This window comes from Perissodus microlepis, chromosome 2, assembly GCF_051167445.1.
Source record: "Perissodus microlepis isolate ML-2025 ecotype Zambia chromosome 2, ASM5116744v1, whole genome shotgun sequence".
Lineage (NCBI taxonomy): Eukaryota > Metazoa > Chordata > Actinopteri > Cichliformes > Cichlidae > Perissodus > Perissodus microlepis.
Window position 1 is genome coordinate 16,126,226 of NC_140462.1, and position 16,188 is coordinate 16,142,413.

Sequence of the window (16,188 nt, forward strand, 5' to 3'; positions counted from 1 at the left end):
TGATGTTCCTGACACAGCTCAGTGTGTCCATGGAGAAAGCTTTGCAGTCTCCAAATAAGAGTGAACTTCCAACCTTTTCCTGAAGAGGCTTTGGTTAAGTTTCAAAGGCTTCCTGGTTTTACTTTACTAGCCAAACATACCCCAGCTGTACACAAAGTGGTCACTCTCAGTGAGACCCTATGGAGGCAGAGGGAGATCAGACACCCCTTGACGTAACCAAACATCTCTGTTAAAAGCAATGTGAACAGAGGGTTTGCCATTGATGTTATTGCTTGCTTAAATGGGTCAGTCTTCACTCATGGCAAGTGTGACATTACAGACGGTAATATCATACTTGTGAGCAATGCTTCAAGCCTACAGGTCCCAACAAAGAGAATTCGTTGTTTGTCGCTGTCATGAAATAGATCAGCCATCTTAATATTTCATACTCTGCCTATCCTTAAGATGTCCATATGGACTTCATAGAATATGTCAGACTCTTGAGTGATAGAATGGAAAACCTACAAAGCACACCTCTGAAGGCAATCCCATCAAGCAGCATTCACTTCGAGATGTATAGCCCTGTGTTAGGCAAATGAGCTGAGAAATGGTGAGCTACTGAATCCATTATTTCTCATTCTGTATGTATTGTCTTAAAGCCTGCCTAATGTCCCCAAAATGCCTTTAAAGACATGTTAAGAGAAAAGAGCTCTCTGCCTTGGAATGAGGTAACTTAATTATCATAGCAACTGCCAGTACTCTTTAACATGTCAATGGTACTTGGCTTGCATGCATAATTTTGCTGTGTTATTGTGGTGGCCTCTGTGTTGCTCACTGACAAAAAACCCAAACCACAGGCACGGGGGCCTATTGTCATGGATGCATCCATCTGGATCAAGGCCATTAGAGGATATTTGCACTTCCTCTGTGGATCCTGGCTCTTTTTGACATGCAGCAGAAGGAGCAGGCTTCACCCACCAGTGCAGGGCCAATTGAGGTGTAGATTGACCAGAGGGACAGTGAAGAAGGGCAGCCAGCAGGGCAGCACTCCTGTCAAGCTCAGTGATGGACACCCACATGGCAGCTGGTAGTTGGCCTGGGGTTTCTGAGGTCCTATAGCAACTGATGGGACATGACGAGGCAGGCTTCCTGGTTTCATTCCTTTGTCCCTTGGGATGTTGGAATGTGTATCAGAATGTCAGAGGATCTTGGCTTCAGCACACTTTTGGTGTCAGCTGCCTACCAATGCCCCACACTTGCCCTGACATGTATTAACAAGTAATTCAGGTAGCTGTTTCATACAAAAATACAATGCCTTTTAAAAATAATGGTAACTTTCTCTGTTTTTGTTCAACCCAATTACATGAATAAAACATTAGCATATATAGCCTATGAATACTGCAAACACTGCTTGAATTGAAATAATGGACCAAGTGATCTGAACCAAAAAGTGCATAAATTGGGCCCTTTGAAGTGATAGAAATATGCTGATCTAGATCTATTGTGGTTAACACCACAGCATTCACAAAGGACTTTGAATGCTTCTTTATATGTGTATATGCAGAGTGTGTATGCGTGTACTTGTATGCCCAGGTGGGAGAGAAGGCTAATGGTAGATGCAAAGATCACTATACACATCTGGAAAAACAGCTCTCAGAGATACATCAAATAGAACCAATTCATCTCCAACATATAAACACGTTGGCTGTCAATCTACATCTCCCCACATGTAACTTATATGCTTGTTGCGACATACGTAGCCTCTGAGCTGTGTTGGAATGCTGACAGCCCACAGATATGAATCTTGATTTGATTAAAAGGTAAGAGTTGGGGTCTAAATGCTGGAACCAATATCAGTTCGGGCGGGTGGGCAAGGTAACTGTTGCAAAGGAGGTGAGGTGGAGAGGAAGGGGAAAAGTGTGATTGTTGGGGGGGGGGTTTTACCTGTGGCCTTGGCTCCAACTGGGAGTAATTTGGAACAGACTGCTCCCAGTGTGTTCATTAGGTTGTGATTGGGCTGAACGCAGGTGGGGAGGGCTACCCAGCCTGACGCTGAATAGTCTTGATTGTGCCCAGCATAAAACGCCATCTGTTTCAATGAGGCAATGAAGGAGAGAAAGAGAGAGAGAGAGAGATTGAAGCAAGACGAAGGAGGAGGGAGCAACCGGTGAAAAGTCGTGTTTTGTGATGTCTCGATAATTTTGTGTACTAACAAGGGGACAAAAACATATAGAATAAAAATATAAAGCTGCACTGTCCATTGTTTCGTCTTAAATTGAACACAGAAAAGACTTTCCATGTACAAAAATATAATTGAGTCCATAATGTAAATTAATGGGTGGGCACAAGAAAATATTTACATGTGACCAAACTTTGTGCAAAAAATGCAAAGTGGTCAAATGTAACCAGTCCATTTTGAGTCTGAATGGCAGGCCTCATTTTCATGAGGCTATGAGCGGATGGCTGATGAGACAAGGGGATTGGAGATAGGGCCGCAGTTTATTTATGGGCCGCCTGCTTCAAAGCCGGAATGTTTTTGGTTAATCCCATGCTCATACCAAAAGCAGACATACAAATGTTAATCTAGGAGTTTACATGCAAATTTGGGCTATCTACTTTGCTGTAGACACAACATTACCCAAAATCACAGTCCTCGGACTCATGTGAGAAGGAGGTAAAAACACCGACAAAATATCTTTTTACTCAGACAGCCTCGCTTTCGGCCGCTTATTTTTTTTTCTCTTGTTGCAAGGCCTTGGAAAGAAAAAAAGAAGAGAGCTGAAGAGAAGAAGGCCACTCTTTGCTGCTCGACTTTTGAAGCGTCTTTATCGGGCTTGGCAGCGTAGTCTTGCGTGTCCAAGCCTCGTCGTGCTTTTCATCCTTTGTGCTGTCCAAGGTGTGTCCAATGCACTGTTGCTTTGTGTGGAGAGGGAGACGACACATCACATTCTGTCTTCTGTCCCAAGCTGGGGGATGGGGAGATTGTGGGGTGGGGTGTACAACAGAGGGGGCACAAAAAGCAAACTTATAGAAGGCCGGAGCGCTTCAAAGCCGCGATGCACAAAGGCTTATAAAGCGTTACTTCATGCAGAGTTGTGCCAGATGTAATTGCGGGGTTCCTGGAGATAAAGAATCACATGCAATTCTTAGCCCCACCCCTGATACTTATGAAAGAGCTGTGGCTAAGAAGCTTCAGCTGCAAACAGGCACAAACAGAAAAGTTTGTTTCACTTTGATGCACAATAAATAATTAACAGTTATTTTATAGGTTTCAGGATGAATTTGCTGTCTTGAAAACAGTAACAGTGCACATCAAGCTTTACAGATGCAGGAAGATGGGCTGAGCCCATTATAAATAGGGAGGGGTGAAAACTACACTGAGTGACAAGCGAGTTCCCTCCCCTTTTTCACTCTGCCCTCATCTTCGTAGTATAGGCTCTTTCAAGTCTGCCTGACTCCTTTCTACAGAAAATTATGTTGATTCATTGTTAATAAGCCCAGAGGTTGCCAGTGTGAGCACAGTGCGTGGCAAATATAGGTAGACTGTAGTTTTCCAGATCAACCTGACTAGTCCTCATCTGTTTCCTGTGGCCTCCTGCTGAGATGGGACTGGTGTCGAGTGTGCATTGTTAAATATGTTCCCGGGCAAAAATGCTGCCACTGTCAGGTACATTTGCACAGGCTGCTCCTTGTGTGTGTGTGTGTGTGTGTGTGTGTGTGTGTGTGTGTGTGTGCGTGCGTGCGTGCGTGCGCGCGCACACTCACGCGCGAGAGTGCAGGTGGGTATGTGCATGTGTGATGCTGACAGTGAACAGTGATGGGTGTGGAGGAAAGGGTGGTGCAGTCACTTTAGACTTGAGATGCCATTCCCACAGGAGGGACACGCCCCGGTGTTTTCCAAGACAGAGACGAAGGCAAACATGAAGCAGATCCATCTTTGCATCTTAAAGGTTTCACAAATACTTCTATAGCCAGAGAACAGTAACTTTTTGTTATCTCTTCATGTGGGAAGTCTAAAGGCCTCCTGCTAGGAATGTAGAAACTATGGTGTGTGTATCCACAAGGTCAAGGCTTAGATGTCATGCACAAACAAATTTTAAATTTAACAGCTACAATTAAATGAAGTAGTGTCTCATCAAGGTGACATGGTGTGACGACAATAATAGCATGTAAATGTACCTAAACTAACTAGTAAAATGAGTTAGCTCAGGAATCGGTGTCTTTGACAGCCTTCTTTCGTCACATTATGGATCAGAGCTCAAGTTCAATTTATATCTTTAGCACCGTAAAAAGGGCCAGTGCAGGTTCTATACCAGCCCAATTACAATGGCTGTTCATGACAGAAAGAAATCTTGCCCATGATTAGTGTGGAAATAAGGTATCTTATGAATAACCAAGTGATATTAAATGCCTCCTAGAAGAGCAAGGGCATTAAAACCCTATGCGATACTCTTTTGCATATCAATAAACTGACATTAGTATTTTAAAAAAAAAGTGCGGGACTAAAAGAACAAACATTTTTCAAAGCCAGCATAAATTAAATACAGGGCATCGTCTTCAAGTTTTAAAAAGTGTCAACAATCTGTATAGTAAATAAAGCAGTTGCAGGCAAAAAAAGGCAAATGCTGCATGCAAATGCTAAAATTTGCAGCACTCTTTTTGTGACTCATCACTAAAATACGTGTCCAAACTTTTGGATTAGCTAGAAGCTAACCTGTAACTCTTCACATGTAGGCACCATTCTCAGGTCATAGAACAAAGCACAAGGGTCAGCAAGGAGATGTCAAAGATCATGGTATCCCAAGGGTACCTTGAGTCTCATCCCAAAACCTCTAGCATTTTTCAAAGCCCTCCTGCAGCCCAGGCCCTCATCAGTGCGTGCCCCCAATGGCCTTGTGCACATATGCACTACCTCTCTGGTGGGTGAAGGGGGGGCCTGAGTGCATCACCTGCAGCCCCCATTACATGACGGAACAGGTTTGGACTACTCAAAACCAGCCTGAGACCCAGTAGGGGGGGTGGTAATGATGCAGGGGGCACTAACAGGTACAGGGAGCAGATTTTATTTTCTCCATATTTCACAAAAGCCTTTCTCAAATTCTTGTTGGGCTCACAGACTATATAGACAAGGTTTCACCCCATGAGATATAATTACTCATGACCCACATGGCTCTGTGAGCTTGGTATATATACGTTTAAGTTTTCACTGAGGTATAGAGTGAGCTTCCCTATTTAATTTTTAACTACAGACAGCAACATAGAATAAAGCAAATATTTTACCATCACCTGCTTAGAAAAAACAAGGACAACGAAGGACAATCATTTAAACAAGGGCAATAGTACTTGCACTAATCTTGGATTCATTTGTGAACACGTGAAAGTGTTCATTGGGTCTTGATCAAGAGATGTGGTTAAAACCACTGATGCAGCAAATCTAGACACCCCCCACCCCCCCACCCCCATCCCCTTGTCTGCTCAATCAACCATCAATAAAATCTCTCCTCTTCACTACTGCTGACAATTAGAACACGAGCCAAGCCCTAACCTACATAGGGAAAGAGGCCCCATAACCCAATCTTACATTAAACCGACTCGGGGAAATGAAGGTGTTCTAGCTCTCAGCAGATTATACTATAGCTGAGATGAAGGGCTGAAAAAGAACGTGTAGTTCAGTCAAACTAGCTAAACGGGTGAGAATTAAGATGTTGTAGCGTGGGATGAGGCAGTTATGCATACATAACATGTTGAGGCTGGGACCCCCTACTGGGGAGAGGCACGACAAAGCCTCTCTAACAGCAATACCTCTGGGACAGCTAATGATTAATTAGCTTGTGTCATTAAGTGAGGCAAATGTCACCCGAGCTTCCTGGGGAAGCTGTCACACCATGTGTAGGCTACTCACAAGTTTCCCCCTCAGGTGCCGGTGGAGGGGAGTTGGGGGGGGTAAGTGCACTGTAACTAGTCAAATCCTGACATCTAGTGGTCAAATATAAAACTTTGCTAATTTCCAACAGCAGTAAGAACTAGATTTAGGCAGAAACTTTTTTTTCTTTAATTTAATTTATTATCAAAATATGTTACAAAAAATAAACATTGCTTTTGCCCAACATTCCCAACAATTACCTACAACAAAAGTGTTATCCAGATTTGTCTTTGGGAATGCTCTCTGATCGCTGATCCTTGATCGCTAAATTAGCTGAGATGACCTCTGACCTTTAAGTGTCATTCACCTCACTGGCCATGTCACTGACCTCAAAGTTGAGGAGCTGACCATTTTTCACACCTAAGTTTTAAGGAGGCAAGAGCTGGCATATGGGCGAGGGTCAGAGTGGCGGGCAAGCTTTTAATTGCCAGACCTGGCATCGCAACATTTTAAAAACACCAGCTTATAATTCTATTACAGTTTGCTCAGTCAAAAAAAAACAATGACATAAAATCCCAAGCGATCCCAAACATGAAAGTAAAAAGGAAAATTTTTCTTACCAAACAGCCGAGGACCGAGCCAGGTTTGATGACTTTCCTTGCAGTTTGGAACAAATCCGGACAAACGATCGTCAAAGTAATAGTTCTAATTAGCCAATGTGCTTCCTTTAATAATATTATTTTCTCCATCAGCTACAGCGGGTTTTCACAGCACACATGTTCACACTTTACTTCTTTTTCTCCACTGCAGGAGCAGTTATTCTGAGCCTTGGAGGTCAGCACTGAATTCTGGCCTGCTGTAAGACCAGACCAAGATGAAGTGAGAAGGCCCCTCTCTTCAACAGGGAGTGGCAGCGCAACGTGGAAAGGCTTAACACAGACACACACACACCTCATGTCTGTTTATTCACATCGGCAAAGCACGTGCAGACACATGTGCGTGTGCGCACACACAAACACACACGCACACAATCTGCCTCACCCTCATATAGACATGCGCATACAAAAGCACACCTGTCAGGGCCTTTCCACTGTGTGAGCAAAAGCAAAGAAGTCCGGCCCCCCCTCCGTCTCTCTGTATGTGGTATCCCATGTCTGTTATATTAAAGCAAATCTATTCAGTTCCCACTTTCTTATCTGAAATAATGGCATGAGCAATTTTCACATTTAAGTAAGCAAGGACACATGCAGTCTCTCTCTCTTCCACTCTCTCACTTAATGAATGGAATCAGATCTGGGCCCCCGTGGCTGTGGTCTAATCTGCCTTTGAAGATTTCTGCAATTTACAGAAATAAATAATTACATACCACTGAACAGTTGTTTGGTTTGGGTTTTTTGTTGTTGTTGTTTTGTTTGCTTTTTGTAAATAGGATATATACACCTATCTACTTTTACATTTACTAGTCCACAAGTGCGTTCGATTTCTATGTTATTGGCCAGAGCCAAAAAGGGCCCAGGACATTGCCAGGAGCCTCCCAATTGTGCCAGTCAACTGGTTTGTGACGTCCATTTGAAGGAGGAATCTGTCAAATAGAGTGATTGAATTAAAGTGCACTTTGGTCCGGAGTGCTCTCTCTTTGCCACTTTCCACCATAACATGTCTTGTCCTAAAATAATTAGATTGAGGCTTTGGGTAATGGAGTGGCCGGATCCTCAGTGGTCAAAAGAAGGAATGGTGGCGCATTGAATAGAAGCCTCCAATCTTAAAAAACACTTTATTTCTTTACACTTGAGGTTTGTTGTCTTTTGTGACTATTATCCCCATTCACCAATTGCTTTCATGCAGCTGTGCGCCTCTTAAAAAGTCTTTGTGCCAGCACCATGAATACAGGGAATGTGTCCATGGCAGGTAGCCCTTATTGCAAGTTAATCTCTTGAAAGAGCCTCATACAAGTACTTTTAAATTCTCCCCTAGCCACAGAGGGCTCATCATCAATCGAGCACTTCTCCCCTTTGTAGGGTTGATGAGTGTGGTGCGTGGCTGGTGACAATGGCTGCCAAGTGTGGCAAAGTAATCACCTTCTGGGGAAAACACTAGTAATTACTTCTAAACTGTTTGGGCTTCAGAGACAACTGATATTGTGCAATAAAATGAAAAGGTCCCTTTAGAGAGCAGTGCTGTGATGGTCGATCTCAATATGTTTGTCATCTATTTGTTTACAGACATTTTTCTTTTCAGTTTCCCCACTGCAACCGTCCTTTTTATCCTACATGCATTTGTCTTCACGTGGTTTAGTTTATGTGCTGGACAAACACCATAACCACATTCTCCATGCATACTCACAAGACACTTTACATTATATAAGTTTATATAAGTTTCTTAGTTTCAGACAATTAAACAAGTCAAATACAGCTTCCATTCCTAAAGAGTATTTTAATTAAGCTCCTACATTCAGCCACACCTGTATTCATCCTTTAGGCTGTTAATAAGAGGCTATAATTATTTCTGAGCCTTTCTAATGAGATAACATCTTTTTTGTGGATCCTTATTTAGTACAGTTATTAGGTGTAATGATGTTTAGCCATAATTTTCCTCAGGGTTTCCGCTGAGGTGAGAATTTACTGATCAATTGTGACTTTATAAGTTACAAGTATGACTTGTTAGTTGTTGCTCTCACAAACTAGATAGAATTATGTCAAGATTACTATGATTAAGACGCTAAAATGAAATTATTTGGATCCGAAAAAGCAAGAAAGGCGCTCTGACACCAGTTTTCTTCGTAACCTCTTTAATATCAAATATCAAAACTGAGTTTACACTGTATACATTTTTTATGTGCACGGATTAATAATGCAGACAAGAAAATTCCAGAGCGCAAGACTCTCGCAACACTCCTTCGACTTACCTCTGCTTCACCATAAGCTCATCTTGTCTGCTTGACACACGTGTGTGGGGCCTGAGGGGAAAGGCAAGCAAAGCTTTCAGTTTTACTAGAATAAGATATGAGTTAGACTTTTAAACTTTTCTAACCAGAAGTAAAAGAAAATGGCTTCCAGCAGAAAAGAAATATGTAAAACCTTGTATTTTTTTAAATATCGTTCCTTTTTGTGGACATGGAGTGTCCTTTTACTTGGTCCTGCATTACCACTTTGAGGTACTTATAATTTATCTGAGTATTCTACAATCGTGCTACTAGTTAGGGTTTTTTTTTATAAACTAAAATTAAATATTTTGAAAATGAAGTAAGAATTAATCAAAAAAAATCTAAACTATGATATTAAAAATGAAAATGTAGCACTGTCATACTGAGCTCTGAAGAAAGCATTTATTCCCTGCTGGGTTAAAATACAACAACAGACACATTTTCATTGCATCACAACGTTCAATAAATAATCTACAGGGAAAAGCAAATTCAGTGTATTCTTGTATATATAGCCTATACATATTTGCATATAGTCTGTAAGCACATGAGCTATAAAAAGCTATAAAAGCTGCATAAGAAAATATGCTAAGGCTGTGCAAATATTCCCTGTTTTGTAGGTCTTATGCTACCAAAACAATAAAATGAAAATATTCAGACTGCCAGAACAATTACCCACACTTTCATATATAAAGCATTATTCTGCACTTCCTGTGTTTATGAACAGTTTTGGAATTTTAACTCTTTCTTTAGGCAATTTCTGAGAGAGAAAAATACCTGACTGTTTCACTGTTTTGTCTGTCATTCGAAGCTGAGCAGCTTCCAGGCATGTAGTGAGTGAACAGTTAAGAAAAGGAGAACGAAAGAAAGAGTATCTGCCAGGCTACAGAGGAAAACATGATTCTCCAGCAGCAAATTTTGGGAAACTGGACAATGCTTGCTTACACTGTATCGTGATACTTGCTGATAACAAGTGGTTCCTTGGATAGCTGTACTGATAACAATTCAGGGCAGGTAGCTGAATAAGATAAAAAAGCTTTAGCTAGCTTGCAGCACACTCTTACCAATGCAATTAAAAAAACTGCACATTTAATACAAAACACCTTTTTAAGGGCTGTCTTCAGCTTGTATTGTTCTTTTCTGCCTCCTACTGGGCAAGCATAAAATTAGGCTAATTAAAAAATTTGCAAGGTGCATTTTGAGAAGAATGTTATATTGGATTGTTTTTAATAACCCACTGTGTTAGGCCTGCAATTAGTGTCTTGATTTATTAGTTAATTGATGCATGTATTAGTGTATTAGGTGATGTATTACTTGATTCTGCAAACCTTTATACAATGCTGCTTATAAATTTGTAATTTAAATTAAATGTACATATTCTGCCATGCCAACAAAGTTTTAGTGCGGTTTTAAGGCTGCTTCATATTGCCTATTCTGTGTCTTGCTTTCTTTCTTTTTTCTTTCCAGTTTTGTTGGGTTTTACTGTAGGTGTTCGTGAGTGACAGCGAATGAGAGGGAAGCAGAATGACAGAGACGCAGACATCACTACTTGAGGCCAGTGTGAGCATTCAGGCTGTATTGCACATCTAATAATCCCACGAGGCAGAGGGCCTGTGGGTCTCCCTTTGAACCATAGTCCATTCAACACAAGAACACCGAAACATCTCCCCACCCCTTTGCGGTCACCAGCATTTCATTTGCAATCTAAATCTAAAACACAGGGTGCTCGAGAGTCACATCAAAGGGCTTTTTGATAGCTAGGATAGAGCAAAGACTTGAAATAAAATGGCTAATTACGAGTGTTGATTAGTGGGCCATGTAAGCTACAGACTAATTGGATTGCACAATGGAGTAGTGCTTTTGTTTTCTGTGCATCTTAATGAAGTCTTTTTTTACCCCTTTACAAAGGCTGAAATGTAGAAGCAATTTTTGTGTTTCCAAAGATAAAAATGGCGGCTTTAACAAACGTGCATGTTATTCAAACAGTCATATAAAGAGACTTCATCTCATAGGTTGTGGATAATTTGATCAGGACTGGGTTATCCCACATAATTATTAACACCATATGTGAAAGCTTTGTTGTGTTAAAAGAACCATCAGAAGTTCCATTAAGGCTGAGTAGCCCTTGTCTTTTCAGTGGAGCTGAGTTTTACTTAAATGTTTAGTCATGTTCGGCTTCATCTGGTCAGAGATTGATTAGCAAAACATGAATGAGTTATAAACATAGTTCTATTAATATTTTATCTTTCAAATACATTATACCAAGTAATCTTTAAAATGTTTATTGTTTATTTTTTTATTATATAAATATTAATAGAAAATAGATCTGGAAAAGAAATTTGGCATTAGAAGACCAGACTATTTTACTAATTTCTAGACTTTTTTTCTTCTTTTTTTTAACTGCTTCAGCAGATGAGATAAACCAGTAAACATGTGTTTTTGTTTTGTTTTTAACTGTCTTAAAGTTCACACTGTATGAACCATAAAGTAAGATGGGTGGGAGAGCTGATCTGAGGTGGTACAGGGAGAAATCTGCATAAAAGTCAAGCTATCTGAAGTTGAAGATGTAATTATATGAATGAAAGGACCACAATAACCTCCAAGTGATCTACATTTAAAATGAGACAAAGGAAATAAAGGAGCTCTGAATTAAAACTAATGTGTCTCACGTCTGCTTATCCATGCAGACTGGGCCAGCCAATGCTTCAGTTTACTGCAATGTATCCAGCCAGCCAGACATTCATTTTCTTCCACTTGTCCAATTCAGGGTTGCAGGAAGCTGGAGACTATTACAGCTGTCATGGGGCAGAATGTAATATAATCAAAAAGCATAACAAGTAACCTAGTGCTTACCATACTCAGCACTGTAATTACCAAAAGACGGTACAAAATATGAATCTGAATTACAGTGTGTATTTCACCACAGGCCATAGCTAGAGTGTTAAAATATGGACACCCTTGAAAAGTATAATTCCAAATCCAAAGGCCGGTGCTCTGGAGGAATGCCCGCAGTGGAGGTCCTATTCTGTTATCTCCTCGGACAGGCTATCCTATCATGTGAAGCTCACACAAGCAGCCATCTGACTGAATCACTTGTTACCTAGGAGATCTGAAGGACTGACTGAGACCTTGATAACGTGTAACTACACCATTCATATTTTTCATTAACCAGTTTTTGCAACAAAACAAAACAACAAATACACGAGTTATTCTTGTTTTTTATTTTTATTTGATTTTTTTCAGTTCGGAGGGAGTGCATTTACATCCTGAAGACTTGTTTTGTTTTTTTTAACTAGGATAATATTTGCGATTCTACCATGTATTAAAAACTGTTGCACGGGAATGCTGAAACGCATTTGCACCCTCATAACAAAAGAGGGAAAACGGATGGGAGGGGGTCGGTGACAGGCTCCAGCGGGGGGGGGAGATTTCTGTGCAGGTGTCCTTGTATTTTCTGACACCTCGGAGACAGGACTCGACCGTAAGTAGCCTAAGACTGTTGAGGAAGAATCAAAGCTGATAACATAATAAATGTTTGATCTGCCATGAAATCCGAAAAGAGCAGCAACGGAAAGATATGCTCGTCTGGATGAGAGACCCCCGCTGGGTGAAGACACGCAGCGTATGTTAGCTGAGCCGTGAAAGCTCGCTGCCATTGACTGGAGCTCAGGCTGAAATGGGAGCAAAGCGATGAAGACCGATCGCAGGGGAGTGAGCATCCTCGAGCAAAAATATCGCATCACTGATCATTTCACGTTATTAGACATCAATTCCAGATTAGCAGAACGCGATATTTGCCACTACCCGGACAATTCGCCGTCGATGCAAAGGGTTTGAACGGTGGCATTTATCTCTTTTTTCCCTTCTGTTTTTCATTCTGCAGATGTGCGCTGCAAGAGGAATATGGCCTGTTCGATGGGTGAAATGTTGAGGGATTAATCACTGATCATGATGAAAAGCAAATCAGTGCTGACCATTTCCAGCTACTCGTGGATGAGTCTTCTGGACTATTTTCACATGTTATGGATGATATGTCACGTTAGATGAAATGTATTTCAGGACAGTGTGCACCTGAAAATCACTGACTAAGACTACCTGCTACAGCAGCTTATTGTTCTCACTCCCTAAAAAGCAAAGCACCCCACAGCTGCTTTTCTCTCCTGTTTAGGATGGGACTAACCTGACTTTATGTTAACACTCTGCTGGGCGTCACGTGAACAATGTCAAGTTCTCAGCAGCCTGATGTGGGCACAAATGTCACTGATGTTCCTGGGCAGCTTGGTTTCACCAGCTCCAATCAGGACCCGGTCTGGTCCTCCATTGTTAACAGTGTGGTGAAGATGGTGCTTATATCTCTGATTGTCTGCGTGTCTTTGTTTGGGAATGTGATTGTTCTGCTGGTGTTCCAAAGGAAGCCTCAGCTCCTTCATGTGGCCAACCGCTTTGTCCTCAACCTCCTCCTGGCAGACCTATTTCAGACTATATTAGTCATGCCCTTTGCTATTGCAGCTACCATGCCAAGTGTGTGGCCTCTGGATGCTCGGCTGTGCCAGGCCCTGGTGGTGCTCATGCACTTGTTTGCATTTGCAGGGGTTAACACCATTATAGTTGTGTCTGTGGATCGCTACCTGGCAATTATTCACCCTCTTTCTTATCCCACTCGCATGACCCCTCACTTGGGCACCAACCTGATCATCTGCACCTGGGTGCTCAGTTTCCTGCAGAGCACACCTCCTCTCTATGGCTGGGGGACCATAGACTTTGACCAACATCACAGCATCTGCTCAGTGGTGTGGTCTTCTAGTCTGTCCTACTCTGCTGTGGTGTCTACCTTTTCTTTCTGGCTTCCTGTGCTCATCATGCTCGGATGTTACTGGATGGTTTTCAGGGCAGCCCGGAGGCAGAACGCTCTTGTACACCCCATACAGACACAGTCCTACTCTCAGCCCTGCCCGCAGGACTTCCAGGCACCTAGCAGCCCACAGCAGCGATGCCAGCCCCAGCAGCCCAGTTCACCTGAGGGACCTTACTCAGCCAGAAGATACCCAGTTCGAGTTAGACACAGGCGTTTTCACTACCACTGCAAGGCAGCCCGTGTGGTTTTTGTGATCATGGCTTCATACATCTTCAGCATGGGTCCTTACACCATTCTGAATACTATATCTATGTTCACCAGAGCAGCTATACCCTCATGGTTATCCTCCCTTGCCCTTGTACTCTTCTTTTTACAGTGCTGCCTACATCCTTATATTTATGGCTACATGCACCGTAGTGTAAGAAAAGAATTTCTGGCTTTACTCTGTGGGTTGTTCTGCAAGCAGGGCCGTCCCAACCAGAGCTCTGCTGTGGAAAGCTGCTTCACTACGACTGAGGGACGCTCCACCGCTCACCCTCACCTGCCCAGCTTGGCTGCTCGAATCATCCCCCTGCGGACATGGGAAGAGTGCACAACATCGTCCTCTCCCACTTTTGAGAGGAAGTCGAGAGACAGTCGTAAGGAGACCACCTCTACCAGTATCAGCTCTGAGAAGGAACTTACAGTCAACAGCAAACAAAGCACATAAACTGCCATGCATCAGACAGACCATAGTTGCTCTTACTTTAGGACGCTGTCATGCAGCATGTTCATAGTTCTTAGCAGGTCGCTGGAATTACAAACAGAAGTATCATCATTTATCACCAACATAAGATATTTTACCACTTTGTTAAAATCTCTGTTAAGTTATTGCTACTGGGAAAAACCTAGGCACAGTAGTTGTTGTGTTAACGTGTAAAAGAACAAATTGTAGGAAAGAGTTATTGTGTTTCATATGTAAATGCATTTTTAAGCGTTACCACATGTGCCACATAAAGACTGTGTGCAGCTGTTAAAGTTTGTGCTATCCATCATTCTTGCAAACATAATAATGCATGCGAGAGTGAACTCACTACTGTTATTTAAAATGGGCATTTAAATCAGTCTAAATTCAAATTATTCTCAATCTGCACGTGTAAAATAGGAAGTTGCTCTTATGTTCGGACCACTCTAATTATCAGATGTCTCTGATGGCATGTAAATCTGCTGTATCCACACAATTGTCTCCTTTAAACTTTTTGTGTCCTGCTGGAGGTGCAGGATGGCGGACCTTGTCTGCAAGCAAATTTTGCTTGTAATTTTCCAACTCAGGGTATTGCTTGTAGGAAAAAAAGGAATAGATCCCACCTTGAACCTCGGGTGGGAGAATATGTGTTAAAGTCCCTATCACAGTAACTGCTCTTAGTCTCAAAGCGCCTTTTGAAAAAACAATTAGAAAAGTGATTTATTGTGCCTGTCAGTGAGAGCTTACAAGTGTTGGTGATTCCCTTTCTCTCATGGGATGGCCACACATTCACGTTTGTCTTAGTCCTTTGTTTCTTTTATCTACAGCGTAACTGATGTGGAAATTTTCCTTTTATTTCATACCACTTAATATTTGGACTCGGTGTTTGATGCCTTTCAAATGTTGGCGTGGGGAAAGGGGCGAGTATTTTTGTGTGATAAAAACATGCATGTTGCAAGATCTTTAACAGATTTCTTATATTCCATTGAGCACTTGTAGACTTGTGATGATACCTCATGATAAAGTATTTCTAAAGGAAAAGAAACTGTGTGCCTAAAGCCACGGATGCTTGCCGCGACTCCTCTCAGAGAAAGGTAAATCATTAAGTTAGAAGTTTGCTATGGTCCATCACCATATTATGTGCATTTATTTAAGTGTCTAGTGCCAAGTTTCTAGGTACCTTCTCAGAAAATGAAAAGAAAAAAAAAGATTTGGCACAATGTGCTCCTGGTGTATTCTTATCACTAGACTGTCGTAGTTTCTGAGATCTGTAATGTACTTCACCTTGAACTATTTAACAGGTTACTGAGGAAATTCAAACTACAGTATTAAAAGTTGACAATCAAACTTGGGTAACGAGTTTGTTAGAGGCTCTGTAAAGGACAGTGTGTGTTTAAGTATACTAAAATATAAGATAAAATGTTTAATAGCCTTTGAAAAGTGCATATTTTTGTGATTTCTATTGTGCTTTTGTAATATTTTTGTTTTCCTTATTTAACATCAAACATTGTCTGTTGTTTAATAAAAGTACATTATATGTAATGCGTACAAAAGCATGACTTTACATACAACATACCAAAAAATACTTGAGTATCAGGCTGGCTTTAGGTTTGAGAAGGATCTTAAAAAGCATATTGAGCTATTTGCATTCCTTCCTGGATCTCTTTATAGTCTGCTGACTTTTGAGTGGGTTAATAACAGAATTTAAGACTAAATCTACAAACCTTGTTGGATTTAAGAAGTGTTCAATTTTTAAACCCTTACTGTACACGTTGTTTCACAATTTGAGGTTATATGTTTTGCACAACATTTTGTTTTAAAATAAGAAATTGATGATTTGATTTTTT

At 41.3% G+C, this 16,188-nt stretch overlaps 1 protein-coding gene across 1 annotated transcript; it reads left to right on the forward strand.

The window, feature by feature from the left end:
* Positions 1–12,157: 12,157 nt before the first annotated feature.
* On the forward strand, positions 12,158–15,883 carry gpr101 (G protein-coupled receptor 101). The gene is made up of 2 exons (XM_084950214.1): positions 12,158–12,243; positions 12,646–15,883. The coding sequence occupies exon 2, from the start codon at positions 12,983–12,985 to the stop codon at positions 14,324–14,326; it is 1,344 nt and encodes a 447-aa protein (XP_084806340.1). The 5' UTR covers positions 12,158–12,243; positions 12,646–12,982; the 3' UTR covers positions 14,327–15,883.
* The last annotated feature ends 305 nt before the right edge of the window (positions 15,884–16,188 follow it).